This window comes from Natator depressus, chromosome 1, assembly GCF_965152275.1.
Source record: "Natator depressus isolate rNatDep1 chromosome 1, rNatDep2.hap1, whole genome shotgun sequence".
In the NCBI taxonomy this organism is placed as follows: domain Eukaryota; kingdom Metazoa; phylum Chordata; order Testudines; family Cheloniidae; genus Natator; species Natator depressus.
The window spans coordinates 306223752-306238659 of NC_134234.1; the positions used below are offsets into that span (position 1 = coordinate 306223752).

The window sequence follows — 14908 nt, forward strand, 5'->3', positions numbered from 1 at the left end:
TGTGTCCAACCCTCATGCCATGAGCACTGAATATCAGAGCAGCAACAGAAGACCCCATTTCTCACTGGATTGAAAGAATTAAATATCTACTCTGTGGTAAAGGCTCCTCATGGCTCATGGGGATGGCGGTGGAGGAGGAAGGGCCATTAGGACTCTGGGGCAAGAGGAAATGGGAGGAAGAGAAGGAAGGGCCTTTCTCTGAGAAGGGGTAGTGGTGGAGGAAGATAGGGCCTTATGGCTCTAAAATGGGCAATGTAGATGGAAAGGCAAGAATTGGAGGGAAAAGTGCACATTTAATAACAATGATAATTGCTCATAAAAAGTGCCAGTGCACATTTAATAACAATGATAATTGCTCATAAAATGTCCAAGAACATTTGCTGGGTTGGAGCCTGTGGGACAAGTGGGTGGAGCCCTGCGATCTCGTTGGGGCCCCATATAATCTGAACCCACCATGCAGGTTTTCAAGTCAAAGGGCCACCCAGCCACAAAGACCCCCCACCTGCAGACCTCTAAGGAAAGTAGAGTTGTTGTGGGATTTTCTGAAAGAAAAGGACTGGCTGTTGCAGGAGATGGAGACCGACTGGGACCAACACTTACTAATGTGTTTTTATTATTTTTAGAATATTCTTAAGCATTTATATGATTAATTTTGGATACGGCCTGACTCTTCCTTGTGGAGTTTATGGACGGGTCAAAGTCAATTACCTGACTATGTTTGCAATAATCTAGGGAATTTTCAGTGGGCCAAACAGAAGGAAAACAGAGGTTCCCCTCTGCAGGATCATCCCTGTTGAGTTGTAGGGGCAGGAGTCAACCTCCTCTGTGGCACCATCTCCAGATGCCCCTCCCTGGGACCAGGCATTTGTAGTTGGATAAGGAGTAATCTGGGGGTAGCACATCATCCCAAGCCTCCAAAAAGTTAATGCAATTTAAGGCTTCATCACCCTTTCTGTGGCTTTCCTCTGCATTTGGTAATCTGCCTTAAAAGTGGGTCTTGGGACAACCACCAGCTGAAAGACTCTCTTTACTTACAAACTCAACTTGCATTTGATATTGAAATCACTGAGACACAATGAATATGAAACCCCACAATGCTATTTTAACTGTACTGTAAAAAAGTGGCCAACTCTAGAACCCTGCATAAGGATGAAAGGCTCCTTTGCAGAATCATCCTGTTATCAGGTTTTTGAATTGTCCATGACAGTATAGTGCAAAGATCTGTAGACAGGTCATACTAGTGGGGCAATTCAGTTAACTTCCAACAGGATATAAATGGGTTTGGAGCCTCTCTTGGAGCAGAGGGAACTAAGCATTTGGACAAAAAAAAGTATGCAGTGAAAACCCTGGGAACAGCCAAGCTAAGGTTGAGGAGAAATAAAGCTTGAGATTTATGATTAGTAAATGCCCTGAAGGATGTAAAACTGGATGATGTGTATCTATACTGTTTTCCTAGGATGGATGGGGAACAATGCTGCTTACACACACTTGGAAAGACTGCTAAAGTCTAGGGGAATTGGAAGATAGGCTTTGAGCCAGTTTCCTTCAACCTGAAGGAGATGAAAGATGGCAATGCCTGTGCCTAACTCCCTGTGTCTTGGGGACCTCCTAGGCTGCTGGAAGCAACTGGTTCCTAGCAGAATCAGTTAAGTGATTATACATTAAATGCATGAGCACTTAGCTGTTGCTACAGGAACCCCTGTTTGCAGGAACCCCTACAGACTTACAAAGGTCTTTCCTGCAGGGCTCAGTCTCATTCAGACAGCCCTGTGCATTAAGGGCTACACTGCAATCTCAATCTACTCTGCAAAAGGGGCAGCATGTCATTGTGTTGCCCCACAAGCAGACTCTGTGTTATAATTTGGTTCCTACTTTCCCCACTGCTCCATGGGAGAAGTCATCTGCACCAGGCCTTTTCCTAGTGCAGTTTGCTGCTCCCCCTCCTCCCCATACCAGTTCAGCTGTGATGGCCACTGTATTGTGGGGTAAGAGCCAACTCTCCACTCCCCACCTCCCATCCCTGATCACTGGCACTGGAAGGGTAGCAGCAACCCATCAGTGGCTGCTCTCCTTTCTGCATTGCTATGAGTGTTACAAGTAGCAAGCACAGGGGAATGAAAAGAATGTTTACGCCTCCTTACTTCCCTGCCTGAGTATGCAGCAAGGGTCACACACTGGTTCTGAATGAGAAGGGTTTCAAATGTTTTAGTCAAATCTCATATTCCACACAGCTTACTTATACCCACTTTCAAAGCCATTACAATGACAGGAGATCATTATTTATCAAACTCTTATTGTTAGAAAAATAGTACACATATGTGGAGTATGATTCATGCTGTTGGAACAATGAAGAATGAAAGTCACATGTTCAGAGTGTCTCCATGCCAAATCTACCTACCTACCCTCCTGCTTTGGTGCCAGAGCTGCTCATAAAACATTGTACAATTTTTATTTATTTATTTATTTTTGGTAGAGTCAAACATATTCTTTCCCAAAATCTTCTTGAAAATGGTTGGACTTTTTTCCTCAAAATGTCCAAACTAAAAAACACACATGCTTGGTCAGAGAGCAGAGCCAGAAAATTTCAGTCTTGAAAAGATGAAAGTTTGAGAAAAGTTTTACACAAATGAAAAAGGAACTTTTAGATGAAAACTCTTAGACTAGTTATGACTTCCACTGTGTGCTACAGATTTGATTTTACAATCTATTAAACAGGTTTTAGGGTTTGAAAACACTGTCTTCAGACTGGTGCAAATGAATGGAAAATCAGCGTTAGGGCTGAATCCTCAGCTGTGAGCAAGAGCAGGAATTGGCTGTGATCTACCTAGGATGAGCTGGGGACCAAACTACCCCATAGTACAAGTTAGAGTAGCCACAGGTCTGCTCTAAATTATGCTAATTGGAACAGTCTCTGAGGGACTGTTCTGTTGGCACAGGAGCACAAAAGTGCAGTGCACTTTGGCTCCACTCCAACATGTTTCTTTCTATCCTAGAGGCTGAGGAAGCAGGTGGTTACCTCACAGCAGCAGAATGTGCCGTGTCCAGATATAAGACTGATTTTAAGTCCCATCGTGATGATGGAGACGAGGAAATAGACCTTAGCTGGAGCCTTAGCTGTTTTGGTTTGTTTGTCTGTTTTTTTTTTTAATCTAAATGACGGTAAAAGTTCTGTAAAAGTTCAATTTTCAATTATGCCAGTTTTAACAAAACATAGGGGGCAGTCAGACATTATTCCTACTATTTAGAAATCACATTAGCCCATTAGAGACATTTGGGACACAAAGTGAAACTGACAAAATGATCATTGATATCACTCAAAGAGATGCCAAATAGTATCAGGGAGATAAAATGGTGCTGTCACAGCTGCTTTGGAATTAAAAGGCAATAAAAACTTAGCTCCAATTCTATTTAGCAATGAGCAAACGTCTCTTAGGGCCAGAAATTGTGCCATTGGTTATCAGTATTTACATGGAGTGGTACCTAACTCCTCGAATAAACCCACCTGTTTCAATGGGAGAATTCAAAGAGTAAAGTATTATTCAATCTGAGGAAGGATGACAGAAGTCTGGCTGTCATTTTGCATTTGTAGAATGAGTCCTTGCAACCTTCCCCAGTGCAACTGAATGTATGCAAATCAGATATCATCATGGAATTTCATTGTATGTCTTATGGGAAAACAACAAAATCATGATGCCAGGCATTGCCAAGTCATAGTATAAAACTCCAGACTATAACACACTTGGGGGGAACCAGCTAAGAGTACAAAAAGTAGTATCTGGACTTCTGGGTAACAGGTACAGAAATAACTTGGTATCTCTTACGTATTGAACTGCTCAGCAAAAATCAAATTTGTTGATGTTCCTGTGATTGTAGTCAGCCCTCCAATGGTAGAAGAATAAGCAATACACAAGCACATCATTTTGCACATCATCTGGTCTTTCTGGTTTCTGTATTTCCTTCCTGTCTCAGCTGGGGGCAGATTCTGCTCAATAAGAATACATATTGATTAATGTATGAGAAAGGTTCATCTGACATCATAAACTCTACATAAAAAACAGTGTCTTTAAGAAGCAACCAGCTTTCAGTATTTCCCAGCATTCCACAGGGCTGTTTCATTTGCTAGGAGTATTGTCATATGCAGCATTTGTTGGTGCCTAGGACTATGGTTAGGGCCCTACCAAATTTACCGTCCATTTTGGTCAATTTCACAGTCATGGGATTTTAAAAATAGTAAATTTAATGATTTCAGCTATTTAAATCTGAAATTTCATGGTGTTGTAATTGTAGGGGTCCTGACCCAAAAAGGATTTGGGGCTGGGGTTGCAAGGTTATTGTAGGGGGGGGCTGCGATACCACTATCCTTACTTCGGCACTGCTGCAGGTAGTGGTGCTGCCTTCAGAGCTGGGCAGCTGAAGAGTGGCAGTTAGGGGCCAGGATCCCAGCTCTGAAGGCAGAGCCACCCCAGCAGCAGTGCAGACGTAAGGATGGTATGGTATTGCCACTCTTATTTCTGTGCTACTGCCTGCAGAACTGGGCCCTCAGTTAGCAGCTGTCACTCTCCAGCCGTCTAGCTCTGAAGGCAGCAGTGCAGAAGTAAGGGTGGCATGGTATGGGGTATTGTCACTCTTCTGTGCTGCTGCTGGCAGGGCACTGCCGTCAGAGCTGGGTGCCTGGCCAACAGTCACTGCACTCCAGCGACCCAGCTCTGAAGGCAGCAGCGCAGATGAAAGGGTGGCAATATCACAATCCTCCCAAAAATAACCTTGCAACCCCCTTTTGAGTCAGGACCTCCAATTTGAGAAGCTCTGGTCTCCCCTGTGAAATCGGTATAGTATCAGGTAAAAGCACACAAAAAGACCAGATTTCACAGGGGGAGACCAGATTTAATGGTCCGTGACTTTTTTTTTTTCATGGCCATGAATTTGGTAGGGCTCTAACTATGGTAATAGAAATATTACAGAGAAGAGTTTTTTCTAGTTTTTCTCAGTCCTTACACAGGTAAAATTCCCACTGAAATTAATAGTCCAGAATAAGGATGAGTAATAACTGATTAATAACTTCAGGATTTGGCCCACAGACATTTCAAATTCTGGGAAATCCTGACTGGATGGTGATGTGCACTGGTTGCCTTTTGGTGGAATGTACTAATTTATTCTATTGTGGGTGGAGCTAAAATTCCTACTTAGAACTGATGCCTAGCCATTCGGTCCCTAGTCTGTAGCGGTGCATGGGATTCTTCCATCCTAAGTACAGGACTCTGCACTTGTCCTTATTGAACCTCATCAGATTTCTTTTGGCCCAATCCTCTAATTTGTCTAGGTCCCTCTGTATCCTATCCCTACCCTCCAGCATATCTACCTCTCCTCCTAGTTTAGTGTCATCTGCAAACTTGCTGAGGGTGCAATCCACACCATCCTCCAGATCATTAATGAAGATATTGAACAAAACCGGCCCCAGGACCGACCCTTGGGGCACTCCGCTTGATACCAGCTGCCTACTAGACATGGAGCCATTGATCACTACCCATTGAGCCCGATGATCTAGCCAGCTTTCTATCCACCTTATAGTCCATTCATCCAGTCCATACTTCTTTAACTTGCTGTCAAGAATACTGTGGGAGACCATATCAAAAGCTTTGCTAAAGTCAAGGAATAACATGTCCACTGCTTTCCCCTCATCCACAGAGCCAGTTATCTCATCATAGAAGGCAATTAGGTTAGTCAGGCATGACTTGTCCTTGGTGAATTCATGCTGACTGTTCCTGATCACTTTCCTCTCCTCTAAGTGCTTCAGAATTGATTCCTTGAGGACCTGCTCCATGATTTTTCCAGGGACTGAGGTGAGGCTGATTGGCCTCCTTCTTCCCTTTGTTAAAGATGGGCACTACATTAGCCTTTTTCCAGTCTTCCAGGACCTCCCCCAATCACCATGAGTTTTCAAAGATAATGGCCAATGGATCTGCAATCACAAACACCAACTCCTTTAGCACCCTCGGATGCAGCGCATCCAGCCCCATGGACTTGTGTTCGTCCAGCTTTTCTGAATAGTCCTGAACCACTTCTTTCTCCACAGAGGGCTCATCACCTCCTCCCCAAGCTGTGCTGCCCAGTGCAGTATTCTGGGAGCTGACCTTGTTTGTGAAGACACAGGCAAAAAAAACATTGAGTACATTAGCTTTTTCCGCATCCTCTGTCATTAGGTTGCCTCCGTCATTCAGTAAGGGGCCCACACTTTCCTTGACTTTCTTCTTGTTGCTAACATACCTGAAGAAATCCTTCTTGTTACTCTTAGCATCTCTTGCTACCTGCAACTCCAAGTGTGATTTGGCCTTCCTGATTTCACTCCTGCATGCCCGAGCAATATTTTTATACTCCTCCCTGGTCATTTCAAATGTCCAATCTTCCACTTCTTATGTGCATGTAATGTGTATTTAAATATCTACATATATATGTGTACATATAAAAAAATAGACATTTAGATAACAGTGAGAGGTGCTATGTAAAAACTAGATTAGCTGGCTAGGTTAAAATTATGTTAATTAACATGTACTAACTGCATGATTTTTTTTCTCAAAATAATCGCATCTTAAATACCTTTTCCTTTTCAATCTTGCACACAGTGTGATCCTCACCATTGTTGTATCTGGAAAAAAAAATTCCTTACTGTAATAAAAGAACTATTTTGCTTAAACAAATTCTTAAAATATGAATGATGAAATCCATAAATTGTACCCATGAACTTCTTTTGTTTTCTCTTTCCAGTCACTAGCTTCACAGTCATTAACACTTTCTGTAAAATATTAGTGGAATTAGAAAGATAAATAATGCAATTTAGCTGGTCACATTCAAACTGAAGAATGAGGGCGGATAAATATCAAAACTGTATCTATGCACACCATCAAGTTCCAATGCCTCATTGGTGGATCCAGTTGCATAATTTATCTCCAAGGCATCGACTTCTGCTTCGGCACCCATGATCTGCTGAGCTACAGCCTCTACAATTGGCATCACCATAGCAGCAGTAGAGGTGTTGCTAAGCCACATAGACAAGAAGCCACAGCTAATCATGAAACCCAGCGTAAGCCTGAAATGAGAAATACTTCAGTCTTTGACTGTTCCAGTCTATTACTGTTCCATTAACCTCTGCTATCAGCATCCAATTCAATACAAAAGCATAACTTTTTCGGCATAAAAATTGGGACGATAAAAAACACCAGTGTTAAGGGCTTCAGAGTAACAGCCGTGTCAGTCTGTATTCGCAAAAAGAAAAGGAGTACTTGTGGCACCTTAGAGACTAACCAATTTATTTGAGCATGAGCTTTCGTGAGCTACAGCTCATGAAAGCTCATGCTCAAATAAATTGGTTAGTCTCTAAGGTGCCACAAGTCCTCCTTTTCTTTTAGTGTTAAGGGCTGTTAATTTGATTGTGATTTTTTTAATATATAAAAGAAGAGTTATTCACACAAATTGTATACACTGTAAAATTGTGTACAGATTAAATATATTATACAATTAAAACAAGAGTAATGTTATTGACTTATGGTATCATCCATTTGGACAATACTTGATTCAAGATGTCATGACACATCAGACTGTTACAAGTTCAAATGGATGCTGCAGTCACAGCTCTGATTGCCGTACAGGCATACATAAAGTCAGCACTGATCCAGTGTCCCTGGATGGTATTAGGGGTCACCTGCAACACATACCGTCTTTCAAAGCCAACATAAAACTGAGGTTAGATCATATCAGCTGTTACTGATCCTTGGTTTGGCACTGATCTCACTCACTGATCCTTGGTTTTACACTGATGTAACTCTGTTGACTTCTTTGGAGTTACTCCTGTTTTACCACCACTGAAAGTACATCAGAAACTGATGCTCCATGTCACTTTCTGTAACAGCAGACGAGTTAAACCTAGCATCATGAACAAGTTTTGATTAGGAATTTATCATCTGTCTACCTACATTTTTCTCTGTAATTTTAAATGAATACAGCCTGCTTCACTTCCTATACTACATGGTTGTGTACTCCTGAGTGCAGTTAAACAGTTGACATCTTTCACACCAAGAGGTGGCAGCAGTTCAGCAGTGGGTAAACTGAAATGAACGAATATCATTTTGTGCAACCAGTTAGTGAAGGTTGCAAAGCACTTTGGAACCTCCCTGGCTGAAAGATGTTACATCAATTATAAGGATTACTCAGCTCATCAGGAGCAGATTTTTTTAAAAAAATAAGTACAAAATAATCTGAGTATTTTTTAAAAATTCAAAATTACTCCCGTGGCATTGCTCTCCCTAATGACTAAAGGCAACATTTTCATTTAAAAATAGAAGTCCTTTTTCATGATAGAGACACAAAAAAAATGAGTGGGCTAAATTCAGGCCCTGGACAAGTAGATGCTCTCTCTGCTTGTATTTCTGCCCATTTTTAATAGCCGTGATAATACAGAGTTGTACTTTTTTGACTGTAGAACTTGCTAATTTACAGTCTGATCCCAAACACTAGAATGACACTCATGGACCTCACAGGGCTTTGGATTAGCTCTTCAGTTAGTCTCTTGTAGGAGTTGTGTGAGAAGTGGGTCTCCAGGACCAGGAGGCATTTGAATGGGGGAAGAGGAGTGGCTTTGAGGAAGACCAAAAGCTCTGGAAACAGATTTTTTTTATACTGGAAAAACATACAACCTTAACAGAGCTAGCAGCAACCGTAAGAAATAAAGAAAAAGAAGACATTCACTGACAGCTGCTTTGAAACAATTTCTTATTAACTTAATACATTTGATGGTCAGATGTTCAAAGGATCATTCAATACATTGGAGAATTAACCTATTCCCAGTAGCTCCAGTGATTAAGAGCTGATGATTCACTGATCTAAAAAATAACAGAGCATGTCCTAACCTGTTCAACCTCAATTTTTCCTAATCTGTTCCACCCGCAGTATTTCAAGTGAGGCTTTGTATGAAATCGTGGATGACAGCTTCATTTATAACGAATAATAAAGCTAATACCCTTTTGCCAAATAACAATGAGAGGAGAACCCTGTTTGCCTTACTCACGCAATTCTTCCCTGTGGGCTACATCCTCAGCTGCAAGTGAAATACGGTGCAATTGGTGGTGAGGCAAAGGTTACTCTATGCGATCTCTGTGTTTTTTTACTAATCTTGGGGCCAACAAGGGAGTGGCCCAGTCATGAGTGTAATTTAGAGTAGCCTCAAGGCTATTCCAAGGTATGCCATGCGAAGCTGTTCATGGCCCTCAGGGGCCTTTCTGGATGCCAAGAAAACCAAAGCACAGTGCAGCTTGGCCAGACCTGAGGATGGAGCCTACTGTCTGTCGAATTCTTGAATGAAATCCTGGCTCCATTGAAGTCAATGCCAAAACTCCCATTGACTTAAATGAGACCAGGATTTCACCTCTTGTCTGTGTTGAGGTCTAGGGCACAGTTCTAACCTGAACTCCAGGTCAGATGGTGCACAGATGTCACAACTGCTCATTTAAAACACAGCTAGCCTGGTTGACTAAGAAAGCATCTCTACCCTGTATGATTTTGGCCTGCATACGAAGTGGTGGTACTACATCTCAAACTATCAAGGTTGTAGGCTTCTCTATATTTTACTGGTGATACTGCATCTAAAAAGCTGTATTTGAAATGCAAAATACATAGTACAAAACTGGAGGGGATTTAGGGAAGAAGAAAAAATGGGCAAACCCAGCTTTCACTTCTGTGGCTTTATAGTCTTCCCTGTCAGAGAAACTGCTGTGGTTCCTATATGCAAGGGCAGGGCTCGGGTGCAGGCTGCTGCTCAGAGGAGCAGAGAGCTCAGCACAGAGAGCTTGTGCCTGGTAGTTTGCAGAAGGCATGTGAGAGTTGGGCATGAGCTGGATAGGGCTGAGGGTGAGGCTCAAGGAACCTCCACTACTTAGAACCTTCTCAAGAGGAGGTGGTGGTTTAGCGGTGGGGTGGGGTCAGGGCAGAACTGCTGCAATCCTCACGGTTTCAGTATTGCCTGTGGAATGGTCTACGTTCAGCTTGAGGGCAGGATTCCTTTCTCCATAACTGCACAGGGGGCTACCCAGCAGAGTCCTCAGCACAGCATTCAGGTCATCTGCTAGGTTACTAGACTTCAGCCAAGATGAAAGGACTGGCGAGTGTGAGTGATTAGGAAAGATTAAAATAGCTAATGTGCAAAGCTTGGCTAACCAATGAGGAGGGGAAGATACAAAAGCTCAGTACAAATATTTGATAGGCATGAACATCAAGGAAGGAATAGAATTCTTGAGGGGGCTCAAGGAGGGTAGTTAAGAGTAATGGGAGAAAATTGAACACAGTAAAATGTAGAATAGCAGGAAGATTTTTCTAATAATAAAACCTGTCAGGGAAGAGAATAGTTATTAAAGGAAGTGGTGGAAGGCCCATTTAAGAAATTATTGAAAACTAAGGCAGACAAAGCATTGGAGAATAGGGATAATTCTGCACTGCCAGAAGGAGAGATTAGATGATCTAATAGGCATTTTCCACCACTAATATCTGACTTCTTTTTGTCTGGCCTTTTAACGTTTAGCTTTTAACGTCTGTTTCTTAAAGTAAGATTATGAGAATCTCATATTCTGGGGAGCCAGACTGACACAGCACATTTCCTGTCCAGTCTTACTGAGATGCTGATGGAGGCCTCTACTTCACCCAGAGCCTTCTTGTTCAGAAGCCAAGGGTAGGGTATTCACCTCATATGATATCGCTAGCTCATTATCAAGAGATGAATGTGTGATGAGTATTTTCAGTTCCTTCACTGCATCATCTGACCATTCTGAGGCTATGACTACAATAGCACTTTTGTCGGCAAAACTTTTGTCGGTCAAGGGTGTGAAAAAACCCACACCCCTGACCAACAAAATTTACACTGACAAAAGTGCTAGTGTGGACAGTGCTGTTCTGTTTGGTAGCTGCTTTCTTCACAGATAATGGCAAAGAGAAGGCTCAGTCTAGAGAGCTGAGGCTCTCAATTTTCTTTTTGTATGTTTTCCCCCCTCTCCTCCACCTTTCTTATTGTCCTCCCTACCTTAAACTGTGAACTATTAGGGTTGAGGACTGTCTTACAGTAGATTTTGAAAGTGCCCAGAACACTGCAAGTACTTCTGAAATACAAATTACTAATAATAAGCATGTGACATGACTCTTCAGTTGTGGGCTTTACAATCAATCATTAAGAAATATGAGTCTTAAATATATTCACAAATTCATAATATATTTGTTCTGAATATTACATAGTTATTGTGAATATCAGAGGCATTAGAAATAGAACTCATTCATATCCTAACTATCCCTATAATTAGAATTTCAGCAAAAGAATAATGTTTCACCTACTATAGTTCAATCAAAGCATTTCACATATTTTCATTTTATTTCAGCAGCAAAAGGTGCCTGGAACAAAACAATACCCCTCTGTAGGCAATTATTTCTGTACTACCAAGTTTTTCATGAGCATTACCATATTCCAATGTAGTATTTAGTACATACCATGCAGGGTTCACACCCACCATCATCACCATTTTCAAAGCAATTCTCTTGTGCAAATTCCATTTTTCTATTGATGTGGCCAAACAAATTACTCCAGTTAATAGCAAATGAAAATCTTTGAAATAAGCAGATGCCACCTGAAATCAAAAACAATTTGTTAATGAAACAGGTGCTTTTTAGCTATCATTTTTAATATGACCAAATAAAAAATATCAGCCTCAGTAGAAACAAGTTAAGGCATGCATTGAAATATGTGCTGGAAAGGTCCCATTTTGTTTTAATTAGGTCAGTGCTATTGCTTAAATCCATGTGAATCACTGGGTACATGGAGTTAAATAGGTGTGAAACAATGGAAGAAAGAGGATAAGTAAGGCTGTCAATTAATTGCATTTAACTCAGGCGATTAACTCAAAAAAATTAATCACGATTTAAAAAATTAACCAGGATTAATCTCACTGTTAAACAATAGAATACCAATTGAAATTTATTAAATATTTTTGGAGGTTTCTCTATATTTTAAAACATATTGATTTCTGTTACCAGACAGAATTCAAAGTGTACAATGCTCATTTTATATTATTTTTATTACAAATATTTGCACTGTAAAAATGGTAAACAAAAGAAATAGTATTTTTCAATTTACCTCCTGCAAGTACTGCAGTGCAATCTCTTTATTGTGAAAGTGTAACTTACAAATGTAGATTTTTTTTGTTACATAACTGCACTAAAAACAAAACAGTGTAAAACTTTAGAGCCTACAAGTCCACTCAGTCCTACTTCTTGTTCAGCCAATCACTCAGACAAACAAGTTTGGTTACAATTTGAAGGAGATAATGCTGCCCACTTCTTGTTTACAATGTCACCTGAAATTGAGAACAGGGTGTTCGCATGGCACTTTTGTAGCCAGTGTTGCAAGGTATTTACATGCCAGATATGCTAAATATTCATATGCCCCTTCATGCTTCGGCCACCATTTGAGAAGACATGCTTCCATGCTGATGATGCTCATTAAAAAAAGAATATGCTAATTAAATTTGTGACTGATCTCCTTGGGGGAGAAATTTGTGACTGAACTCTTCTGTTCTGTTTTACCTACATTCTGCCATATATTTCATATTATAGAAGTCTTGGTTGGTGACCCAGCACATGTTCGTTTTAATAACACTTTCACAGCAGATTTGACAAAGTGCAAAGAAGGTACCAATGTGAGATTTCTAAAAATAGTTACAGCACTCGACCCAAGGTTTAAGAATCTGAAGTGCTATCCAAAATCTGGGAGGGACGAGGTGTGGAGCATGCTTTCAGAAGTCTTAAAAGAGCAACACTCAGATGCAGAAACTACAGAACTTGAACCACCAAAAAAGAAAATCAACCTTCTGCTGGTGGCATCTGACTCAGATAATGAAAGTGAACATGCGTCGGTCTGCACTGCTTTGGATAGTTATCAAGCAAAACCCATCATCATCATGGACGCATGCCCTCTGGAATGGTGGTTGAAGCACGAAAGGATATATGAATCTTTAGTGCATCTGGCACGAAAATATCTTCCGGCACCAGATACAACAGTGCAATGCAAATGCCTGTTTTCACTTTCAGGTGACATTGTAAACAAGAATTGGGCAGCATTATCTCCTTCAAATTGTAACCAAACTTGTTTGTCTGAGTGATTGGCTGAACAAGAAGTAGGACTGAGTGGACTTGTAGTCTCTAAAGTTTTACATTTGAATGCAGTTATTTTTCGTACATAATTCTACATTTGTAAATTCAACTTTCATGATAAAGAGATTGCACTACAGTACTTGTATTAGGTGAACTGAAAAATACTATTTCTTTTGACAGGTTTCAGAGTAGCAGCCGTGTTAGTCTGTGTTCTCAAAAAGAAAAGGAGTACTTGTGGCACCTTAGAGACTAACAAATTTATTTGAGCATAAGCTTTCGAAGTGAGCTGTAGCTCACGAAAGCTTATGCTCAGATAAATTTGTTAGTCTCTAAGGTGCCACAAGTACTCCTTTTCTTTTTACTATTTCTTTTATTTTTCACAGTGCAAATATTTGTAATAAAAAATAAATATAAAGTGAGCACTGTACCCTTTGTATTCTGTGTTGTAAGTGAAATCAATATATTTGAAAATGTAGAAAACATCCAAAAATATTTAAATAAATGGTATTCTATTATTATTGTTTAACAGCACGATTAATCCTGTGATTAATCATGATTAATTTTTTTAATCACGCAATTAATCGCGATTAATTTTTTTAATCATTTGACAGTCGTAATAATAAGGTTAATGATGTAAGCAGCCTAAGATCATCAAGCACATTTCACATATGAACTAAGCTAAAGGTGAAAGCCTGCTGCATTAGTCCATGTGATCTTTAATCCATCCAGCTACCTCTCCATAGCAAACACTTTGAGATATAAGGATTTAGGACATGATCCTACAGTGCCTATCACAATGGTACCTCAAGCTCAGGACTATTCATGTGTTTAAATGTTTTTCTGGTTTGAAATCAACTGGTATCTATTCCCACTGATATCAAGGTAGGCGTTACTGGGCCCTTAGCATGTCATATTTCTGATGTAATGTAGTGTAACATTAATAAAACTTTGCATGTCCATAGCACTTTTTCATCTATTGATCTCAAAGCACTTTGCAAAGGGAGATACATTTTATTATCCCCATTTCACAGATGAGACAACTTTGGCTAGGAGATGATGCCTGCAATAATTTGTGCTGGCTTCTGCTGCAGGTTTGAGCATGAGATGGAACCAATTGAATATATCTCGGTCCAGAAAAACACTTAAGCTGTGTGCTTAACTTTGAGCATGCGAGTAGTCCTGAGCTTGAGGTCCCATTGTGATAGATGCTGCAGAAACACATAGTAAAAACAGCTGATGAAATTGCAGCATTACACAGTTCTTTCTTTGGGGATTCCACAGTTTATGGCTATATAATATGTGAAGCGTAAGAAGATGGGGAAGAAGAGGCAGGTTACCTCCTTGGTTGCCATAATACCAAACAATGGGAACATTAAGGCAGGAAGTAAAGCTGAAACAGCCAGTGGCAGAACTTCTGTGAGCCAAAAGATCGCAACCACAAACAGCGTGTATGCACATTCTGCTTCCTAGAATACACAAGACATCATTAAAAACAAGATTGGCTTCATCTAGCAAACAATCCTACAGTTGTATAGGGGACCAATAGAAGGACTCCCAATGACTTTACTGGGCTTTGAGTTGGGGCCCAAAGCTTAATTGTACTTAATATTATCATCAACAGCAGATAATTTGATTTATATCCTTATAAATAATAACAAACATTATGACAAAACAACATTATTTTATGCATTTATTATTTTATTTATTATTTTTCTCTGTTTATAAACACGCA

General features: G+C 40.4%; 1 protein-coding gene across 1 annotated transcript in view; it reads right to left on the reverse strand.

Moving 5' to 3' along the window:
* SLC13A1 (solute carrier family 13 member 1) overlaps positions 1 to 14908 on the reverse strand; it is a 68482-nt gene that overhangs the window by 40326 nt on the left and 13248 nt on the right. The window contains exons 2-7 of the mRNA XM_074942341.1: positions 14514 to 14642; positions 11518 to 11654; positions 6897 to 7084; positions 6733 to 6790; positions 6595 to 6643; positions 3822 to 3982 (exon numbers count right to left, since the gene is read on the reverse strand). Of these exons, the coding sequence (XP_074798442.1) occupies positions 3822 to 3982; positions 6595 to 6643; positions 6733 to 6790; positions 6897 to 7084; positions 11518 to 11654; positions 14514 to 14642 (722 nt within the window). The remainder of the gene's footprint in view (positions 1 to 3821; positions 3983 to 6594; positions 6644 to 6732; positions 6791 to 6896; positions 7085 to 11517; positions 11655 to 14513; positions 14643 to 14908) is intronic.